Below are 10,189 nucleotides of genomic sequence, written 5' to 3' on the forward strand. Positions count from 1 at the left end.
GAAATCTAAAGGTGGGGATAAAAAGTGAAAGACCTTTCAATTTTTGGGTGGAAAAAATGAATTTCATTGAAGAAGGGGAAAATTCAAGAATACAATCAAATTTGAAATGTCATTAATAATTATTGAGCTGCTTATAACGTCACTTTTTTTGTCATTTATTATTATTATTATTTGATACGTAAATTTTATTATATTATTTTTATTTAAATAATCATTTTTATTTAAATAAAATATATCATGTTAATAAAATTTACGTGTAAAATAATAAATATAGATAGTAATTGAAAAAATGATACTAACATTTCTCTTATTTAGCATTTTTCAAATCAATAAACAGATACCAAACATGTGTCGAAACTCCATTAGCAACACATGACAGGTAGCGGACCATAGAGCCATAGCTGATGCCGAAATTGGGGACCCTCTCATTTTGGCATTTTGATTCATACGTTTCTATCTTGATGGACGTCTAAGTTTATTTATTTATTTTTCTTCTCTAGTGCTAGTTATGATATATAGTTGTGATGTGAATGTTAAAACAAAGAAAAATAAAATAAAAGAAAAAAAGTAACGAAAGAAACGGGACAGAAATGAGAAACCCCACGTCACGAGGTTTCCGCCTTCGGTAAACTTCTCTTTCTCCGCTCACACTCACATTTTTCTCCTCTCTCTCCTACCCTCTCTCTCTTGTGTTCTCTTACCTTTTCTTTCTTTCTTTCTTTCTTTCTTTCTTTCTTTAAGAAACCTTTTCTGAGCTAAAAACCCTTTCTTGTTTTTCTAATGATCATTTCCATTCTTTTATCCGTTTCTTCCCTAGTCCATTCCAAGCTTGATATTATCAGCTAAAAGTGCATATTCTTTCAAAAAGGTCATTTTCCTCCGCTAATCTAACACGAATTTTGTTGTCGACACCTTCTTATATAATCTCTTTTTACACCCTCTTAGTTCATTACCAAACACACAATTCAAGCTTAAAATAAGAGTGGCATTTTCGGCATGCATCTGAATATCCAAATATTTTTATTTAAATAAAATATATCATGTTAATAAAATTTACATGTAAAATAATAAATATAGATAGTAATTAAAAAAATGATACTAACATTTCTCTTATTTAGCATTTTTCAAATCAATAAACAGATACCAAACATGTGTCGAAACTCCATTAGCAACACATGACAGGTAGCGGACCATAGAGCCATAGCTGATGCCGAAATTGGGGACCCTCTCATTTTGGCATTTTGATTCATACGTTTCTATCTTGATGGACGTCTAAGTTTATTTATTTATTTTTCTTCTCTAGTGCTAGTTATGATATATAGTTGTGATGTGAATGTTAAAACAAAGAAAAATAAAATAAAAGAAAAAAAGTAACGAAAGAAACGGGACAGAAATGAGAAACCCCACGTCACGAGGTTTCCGCCTTCGGTAAACTTCTCTTTCTCCGCTCACACTCACATTTTTCTCCTCTCTCTCCTACCCTCTCTCTCTTGTGTTCTCTTACCTTTTCTTTCTTTCTTTCTTTCTTTCTTTCTTTCTTTAAGAAACCTTTTCTGAGCTAAAAACCCTTTCTTGTTTTTCTAATGATCATTTCCATTCTTTTATCCGTTTCTTCCCTAGTCCATTCCAAGCTTGATATTATCAGCTAAAAGTGCATATTCTTTCAAAAAGGTCATTTTCCTCCGCTAATCTAACACGAATTTTATTGTCTACACCTTATATAATCTCTTTTTACACCCTCTTAGTTCATTACAAAAAACACAAATCAAGCTTAAAATAAGAGTGGCATTTTCGGCATGCATCTGAATATCCAAATCCGTGAAAACTCAAAATTTCAAAAATGACTCAGTTCACAGAATCTCTTGATCAATTTGGCCTCTAACTAACTGGGCACATTCTGTCAGATTATTACTAGAAAAAGGCAGTAGAAGAGGTTGGGAAGAATGAGAGAAAACATGCAAAGGTTTCAGAGGCATTTGACGACCGTGTGGGGGCAGTGGAGTAATTTTACGGACACGATCTGGCGGCCATTTCTCAAATCCTCGGCCAAGTCCCCCGCCGTACTCTTCGTCTTCTTGTTCTTCCTCTTCGTCGGCGCGTTTGTCTCCACGCGCTTGCTCAACACCGCTGTAAGTTTCTTCTTCATTTGTTCTTCTAATTATTCAGCGTTATTTTCTTGGCTTACGAGTTTGATAGCGTCAACGTTTCAAACAAAACCGAAAAGGAAAAAATTGCAACGGCATGAGCTGGCGTCGTTTTGGTTTTACGAGAAAATTTCTGAAGAATATTGAACGAATATCACACGCCGTGATCATCGGTTAACGTCTTTCCTCCTTTTCAGAACGAGGAAGTCATTGCTCGCCACGTGTTGAACGGCGTAGTAAATTATCACAGATCTTGCTGGGCCTCTTTTTTTTTTTTTTTGCCCTTTTGCTTAATAATTTTTTTTACATATTTTCTTTTTCTTTTTACTGTACGTGTCGAACATAATGTTAGAAATATAATGTCATGTTCAACCTCATGAAATAAAAAGACAAAAATGCAACTCTCATGCTAACATTAGATTAGAATTAGATTGCGTTTACACAAGTAAATTATTCTTATTTCTTTTATTTCGGGTATTCTTTTATTACACTTATTGAATTTAAACAATAAATAAGTAAATGTTTTTCTCTTTTGATGGGATATTGAAGGTAATTATTATGACTCCAGAGTTTTCCATCTCTTTAACAGTACAAATAATTGCCGGAGGTTATTTCGCTAGATTAGATTCTCTGTCTTTCCGTGATTAAGCAAACCACGTTTATAACATTAATTATATTTGTGACTTCCAAGTAGAGTTTTAATTCCTACCACATGCTGTAGCAAAATTGTTGACTTTTCTTCCACATAATGTTTCGTGTTAGAATCTAGCTGGTCCAACTATTGCCAAAATCTCCGAAAAGTCCCGCCAGAGGATCGGGATCCCACTGAACTGCTCTGCATACAGCCCCACACGAACCTGCCCTGCAAATTATCCTACTACTTACAACAAGCAAGATGATCTAGACCGTCCATTGCTTCCCACGTGTCCGGATTACTTCCGATGGATCTACGAAGACTTGAGACCGTGGGCCTACACAGGGATATCTAGGGATATGGTGGAGAGGGCCAAACGTACGGCCAATTTTAGGCTGGTAATAGTGAATGGCAAGGCTTACGTGGAGACCTTTCAAAAGGCGTTTCAGACGAGAGACGTTTTTACGCTGTGGGGAATCCTACAGTTGTTACGAAAATACCCAGGAAGAGTACCAGATTTGGAGCTGATGTTTGATTGCGTTGACTGGCCAGTCGTTTTGTCAAAAGCATACAGTGGGCCCGATGCCACGACACCACCACCACTCTTCCGTTACTGTGGGGATGATAGCACACTTGATATTGTGTTCCCTGATTGGTCGTTTTGGGGTTGGTAAGTACTAGGAGATATCTAAACTGACTTTTTTTTTTTCCTCTCAAATTCATTTTTTTCCCATTTTCATCCACCAATAATACACTATATAATAATCAACAAAGGGATAAACTTATGAATGATGTTCAGTAATATAGATATTTTAAAAATGATGAATTAATTTAGTTGCTGAATTTATTTAGAGAGTTTAGATGTAATGTTGGTTTAATTCTAATATCAAGGCTTAATGTTTAAATCCTCAATTGAACCCTAAACTAAAAATGTAATAAAAAAGCTAAATCGAATGTATATTTTTGAAAGGAGACAAATGTGCCTTAAAAGTGCATGGCTCAAGACTTTCATCACTTTCTCTTAATTAATAACTTTTTTAATCAAATAATTATACTATTAAAAGGATATTAATTAAGAATATGTGGTAAAAATTCAGATCAATGTACTCTTAGAGTATGTTTGGTAGGAGAGAGAGACGAAGGGAGGGAGAGGGGTGGAGGGAGAGAGATAGAGGAAGATGCTCAATCTCTTGTTTGGTTGGGAGGAGAAGGAGAAGGAAACGAGAGATGGAGAGAGACTCTCTCTATCCGAGTCCACTAATTTACATCCCTCCACTAATTGAAGGATCCATGTAATGTTCGCATTAAAGATATTTAAAAAGATTTTTATCTTTAAAAAGTTTAATATAAAATTAATAAAAAGTACAATATAATAATTAAACAAACATTTATTTATCTATTTTTTTAACTCTGCATCCCTCCTGTAAAATAACATAAAAAATTATTATAATCCTCTTAATCTCTCAAATTTTTTATTATCTGCCTCTCTTCATTCCTCATCTCCATCTCTCTTATCGAACGCAGTCTTGAGGGTAAATTCTCTAATTATTAACAATATAAAAAATTATTATATTTGTTACAGTAAAAAGCTCTTACTTAAAATCACATCTCAACTCGAATTAAAAACTCGAATCAGCGAACTAAACGGGCCCTTAGTTTTATTTTTTTAAGTGAAGGTTTTTTTTTTTTTTTCTTGGTAAGCAGTAGAACTGACATGTATGGTGGAATGTGTATAGGCCAGAGACGAACATAAAACCATGGGAGGCATTGTTGAAGGAGTTGGAGGAAGGAAACAAGAAAAGCAAATGGGTGGAGAGAGAAGCTTATGCCTACTGGAAGGGAAATCCAGTTGTTGCCGCCACCAGACAAGACCTTCTCAAATGCAATGTTTCCGATAAACAAGACTGGAATGCTCGTCTCTACGCTCAGGTTGCAAATTTTAATATCCGCGTGTCATGTCTAGAGAAAATTAATGGCAATAAAAGATAATTCTTGCTCATTGCCTCTCTTGCTGATTGTGATCATTTCAGGATTGGCTTAAAGAATCAAAGGAAGGGTACAAGCAATCAGATTTGGCCAACCAATGCATTCATAGGTAAAAAGACGAAAAAAATCTGAATTTCGATCTTCCTCTGCTTAGCCGAACTCTGACTACCTATGTTTTGTTGCTTCCCATTTTTCATTCTACCATTGTAAGTAATTCGCTACGATCAAATTTTAAAAATCTTCATCCTTTGAAAATTCATGCAGGTATAAGATCTACATTGAAGGGTCTGCTTGGTCTGTTAGTGAGAAATACATTCTCGCCTGTGATTCTGTTACCTTAATCGTAAAGCCGCATTACTACGATTTCTTCACTCGAGGTTTAGTACCGATGCAACATTACTGGCCTATCAAGGATGATGACAAGTGTAGATCCATCAAGTTTGCTGTTGACTGGGGAAACTCTCATAAGAAAAAGGTAAGAATGATATGCTTTTAATCTCGCTTTATGTCAAGGTGAATAAAATCACAAACATTCAACTATGGTCTGTTATTCGAAATATTGGGTTACGAAACTTGTTTTTGAAGAAAAATGAAATGCTATATCCAAGACTGTAAGCGAGTACACAAACTAATGCTTATCTCTTCCCACAAGTTATAGTGTCAATATTGATCTCTTACAAATATTTACAAGGGGAAAGGTGTGATAACTCTAAATGAAGAACATAGAAGCTGACATGAACTACAAATTTTAAGTATGATTTCCAAATTTTGTTTCTTATTCTGTTGTTTTCACGGATGTTATCAGGCAAAATCCATTGGAAAGGCGGCGAGCAGGTTCATTCAGGACGACTTGAAGATGGAGTATGTATATGACTACATGTTTCATCTTTTAAATGAATATGCCAAGCTCTTGAAATTTAAGCCTAGTATACCCGAAAAAGCAGTCGAATTCTGTTCCGAGTCCATGGCTTGCACAGCAGAGGGGATTGGGAAAAAGTTCATGATGGAATCAATGGTGAAGGGTCCTGCAGACAGTAGCCCATGCACCATGCCACCTTCGTACAATCCTTCCTCTCTATATTCACTTATTCAGAAAAAGACTAGTTTGATTGAACAAGTGGAAATGTGGCAGAATAAGTATTGGGAAAATCAAAATAAGCAGCCATAGACAAAATTTTCTTTTAATATAAAATTTCAATATGCATATAGATAAAGAAACTAGTTTTTTTTTTTTTTTTGGTTTTCATATATGATTCCATTTTTCTTTATATATATATATATATATAAATGTATATGTGTGTACATATATATATATATATATATTTGGGTAGACTTAAGAAAAGATATTTCAAATTCACTAAATTAATATACCATGATATAGCATTTGACATTTCGGGATATTAACTACTAACAATTATCTCAGTTACGGATATTGGTCTGTTGCGTGTTTCATAACTTGTTTAAATTAAAAATTAAATAATACTGAAGGATTCAAAATCGGTGACAATAACACTAGGATATATACATGCATGGTTACTTCCAATAGAGTTATGTCTAAATTAAGTTGCAGAACATTTATAATAACATAGCCAATACAACATTACAGTTCAGAAAGCATAATATTCCCAATAGGATTCTTCAAAACACAACTAATACAACATTACATAGTGATAGTGTCAAACATATTATCCCAATAAAACAACTAATAACCACACTCAAGTGCAGAAAAAGAGAGATGTATTTATTGGAACTCACAAACGGGGCAAACATTTGGTAACCTCCATGAGTTACTCTTTAGTGTTGGTCCTCTGCATCCTCTGCTTCAGCCTTGCCACTTCCACTGCAACCGCCACAATTATCCGGTCTTTGGTGCTGTCAACAAAGCGGAAATAAGCGAGTCTCCAGTTCCTTTTCAAAACTAAAGTCCCAATAACTCCCCACAAACCGGTTGCATAGCCAACAAATACAACAAAGTAGAATAATATCTTTTCCTTCTTATCGTCTTCATGATCTTCGTCTTTGTGGACAGTGCTTGTTGGAGGTTGGACTGAATCATGATGACATTTAGGCAGTGGATACCCGCAGAGTTGAAGGTTTGCAACATAAATAGATGGATCGTTGAGAGTTTGGAGCTGATTGCTTGTTGGAATCTTCCCTGACAACTTGTTATGCGACAAGTTGAGGTGGCTTATTGAGGGTAAGGCTGACATGCTGCTTGGAATTGAGCCAGAAAGAGAATTATTTGAGAGGTCTAGAGATTCCAGCAACTTCAATTCCCCTATCCTGTTGGGAATATTTCCCGAGAAATGATTGTGTGACAAATTCAAACCACGCAATCCACTAAGACGGCATAGATCTTCTGGGATAACTCCATCCAGTTTATTGCTTGAAAGGTCCATAAATTGAAGAAGTTGCAGCTGCATTTTTGTATACTCAAGATATATTCCTTTTATGACCTCTCGGATCTTCTCTCTGCTCCAGCTTGTATCCTCATCTTGAGGCTCTGGTGGATTTGCAGTTGGTTCTGATCTTGATGATGTCACGGCTTGTTTTGATATAGGACTAGGGAATTTTTCCATTATCATTCCAGTAAGGTTGCCGAAGCAATGTGGGATTCTTCCTCTCAAGTTATTATAAGCAAGACTCAAGATTTGCAATTCACCGAGTTGACATAGTTGTGAAGGAATGCTTCCGCTTAACATATTATTCCGAAGCCTGAGGACCCGCAGTGATGAAAGGCTCTCTCCAATCCAGGTTGGTACAGATCCAGAAAATTTATTCTCACCAAGATCTAAAATTTCCAACTCTTTACAATTTCTCAGGGCTAGAGGAAGCACCCCTGTGAGATTGTTTTTATCAATATGCAACCTTTTTAGAAAAGATAAGCAACCAACTGAATTTGGAATAGTCCCTGAAAGCTTGTTGGACGATAGGTTTATAAGATAAATCCTTTGACTAGCTCTCCAACAATGAGGCATTTCCCCAGATAGCCTGTTTTCTGAAAGATCCATAACTTCTAGAGTATCCAGTTTGCACAACGAGTCTGGCAATTGCCCATTCATTAGGTTGTTAGGAAGAAGTAGAGTACTTAATCGAGGCATCTTGTCTGCAATATTCATTGGAAGCTTTCCACTGATTTTGTTGGTAGAGAGATCCAAATAATAAAGGTTCATGTAGTGATGCTGTATTGGGAAACCTCCAGAGATATTAGTGTTTGAAAAGTCTAGTATTTCAACAGCCTTTTGAGTTTGAATCCAACGAGGAAATTGAGATCCAATATCACAAGATGACATGTTAACATAGTAGAGATCACTAAAAGGAGGGATCCAATCAGATTTGACTATGAAACTCAGGTTGTTGGAACCAACGTCCAAACTTCTCAAGCGGGAAAGGTTGGCAAAGTTAAGTTCAGAAACAATACCCTGCAAGGAATTGGAAGAAACATGTAATGCCCAAAGGTTCCCAAGTTGCCCAAGACTATCTGGAATGGACCCAGTCAACAGATTATGTGAAAGAGATAAATATTCCAAGTTTGACAATCTCCCTAACGATTTTGGAATGGTCCCGTTTAGGCGATTCCTTGAAAGATATAAATAATTCAAGCTTGACAATCTTCCCAAGGATTGTGGAATGATCCCTTTCAATTGATTATTTTCAAGATGTAAACTTCTCAACGCTGACAATTCCCCGAGTGAAGATGGAATTGGACCAGAAAATGAATTTCCAGCAAGATTAAGCTCCTTCAAACCCTTCAGCTGCCCTAAATAATCTGGCAAATCACCACTAATTCCACCAGAAGTTAAACTTAGGTACTCTAAATGGTACACGAGGCATCTTGATGAATTCTTGTTACTTCCTAACACATCACCGAGAAATGAATTTCCAGACAAATCCAATGACCTTAGAGAACAAGCCTTATTTAATATTGACAACATCCCACCTTCAATGTTCTCAAACTCATTCCGCCCAAGATTGAGATCAACAAGACTCTTAGAATTAACCAGCGACAGTGGAATGGTGGAATTAAAGTAGTTTCCATAAAGATCAAGCACTCTAACAGCAGTCATGTTGTGTAGAGCATCAGGAATTGGTCCTCTAAGTTCATTATTCCCTAGATCCAGGAATTGAATTCTTGCAAAAAATGTGGAGTCTAGTACACTAACATACGGTTGCGTTTGAATCCAACGAGGAAATTGAGATCCAATATCACAAGATGACATGTTAACATAGTAGAGATCACTAAAAGGAGGGATCCAATCAGATTTGACTATGAAACTCAGGTTGTTGGAACCAACGTCCAAACTTCTCAAGCGGGAAAGGTTGGCAAAGTTAAGTTCAGAAACAATACCCTGCAAGGAATTGGAAGAAACATGTAATGCCCAAAGGTTCCCAAGTTGCCCAAGACTATCTGGAATGGACCCAGTCAACAGATTATGTGAAAGAGATAAATATTCCAAGTTTGACAATCTCCCTAACGATTTTGGAATGGTCCCGTTTAGGCGATTCCTTGAAAGATATAAATAATTCAAGCTTGACAATCTTCCCAAGGATTGTGGAATGATCCCTTCCAGTGTATTATTTGAAAGAATTAATTCTTGCAAGGCTGACAGTCTCCCCAAGGATTGTGGAATGATCCCTTTCAGTGCATTATTTGAAAGATCTAATAGTTTCAAGGCTGACAGTCTGCCCAAGGATTGTGGAATGATCCCTTTCAGTGCATTATTTTTCAGATATAATGATTCCAAGGTTGACAGTCTACCCAAGGATTGTGGAATGGTCCCATTCAATTGATTATTTTCAAGATGTAAACTTCTCAACGCTGACAATTCCCCCCGAGTGAAGATGGAATTGGACCAGAAAATGAATTTCCAGCAAGATTAAGCTCCTTCAAACCCTTCAGCTGCCCTAAATAATCTGGCAAATCACCACTAATTCCACCAGAAGTTAAACTTAGGTACTCTAAATGGTACACGAGGCATCTTGATGAATTCTTGTTACTTCCTAACACATCACCGAGAAATGAATTTCCAGACAAATCCAATGACCTTATAAGAGAACAAGCCTTATTTAATATTGACAACATCCCACCGTCAATGTTCTCAAACTCATTCCACCCAAGATTGAGATCAACAAGACTCTTAGAATTAACCAGCGACAGTGGAATGGTGGAATTAAAGTAGTTTCCATAAAGATCAAGCACTCTAACAGCAGTCATGTTGTGTAGAGCATCAGGAATTGGTCCTCTAAGTTCATTATTCCCTAGATCCAGGAATTGAATTCTTGCAAAAAATGTGGAATTCATAAGACCACGAGGAAAGTGAATGTTTTGGATTCCGCAATAATTTAAGCCCAAGTATACTAGAGAGGGAAGCTTACTGAGTACCTGCATCACATCAAATGCCTTGTTGAGGTTGAAAAGCACATC

The 10,189-nt window shown here is 36.3% G+C and overlaps 1 protein-coding gene and 1 pseudogene across 1 annotated transcript; one reads left to right on the top strand and one right to left on the bottom strand.

Annotated features, from left to right (window-relative positions):
- The first annotated feature begins 1,371 nt into the window (after positions 1–1,371).
- On the top strand, positions 1,372–5,961 carry LOC21384639 (O-glucosyltransferase rumi homolog). The gene is made up of 7 exons (XM_010089265.2): positions 1,372–1,428; positions 1,905–2,129; positions 2,907–3,448; positions 4,515–4,707; positions 4,809–4,873; positions 5,029–5,239; positions 5,570–5,961. Exons 2-7 carry the CDS (start codon positions 1,944–1,946, stop codon positions 5,930–5,932), a joined length of 1,560 nt encoding a protein of 519 aa, XP_010087567.2. The 5' UTR covers positions 1,372–1,428; positions 1,905–1,943; the 3' UTR covers positions 5,933–5,961.
- A 552-nt stretch (positions 5,962–6,513) lies between these two features.
- Positions 6,514–10,147, bottom strand: LOC21384640 (annotated as a pseudogene).
- Between the last annotated feature and the right edge of the window lie 42 nt (positions 10,148–10,189).

The sequence above is a fragment of the Morus notabilis genome, unplaced genomic scaffold (assembly GCF_000414095.1).
Source record: "Morus notabilis unplaced genomic scaffold, ASM41409v2 Scaffold2009, whole genome shotgun sequence".
Taxonomy (NCBI): domain Eukaryota; kingdom Viridiplantae; phylum Streptophyta; class Magnoliopsida; order Rosales; family Moraceae; genus Morus; species Morus notabilis.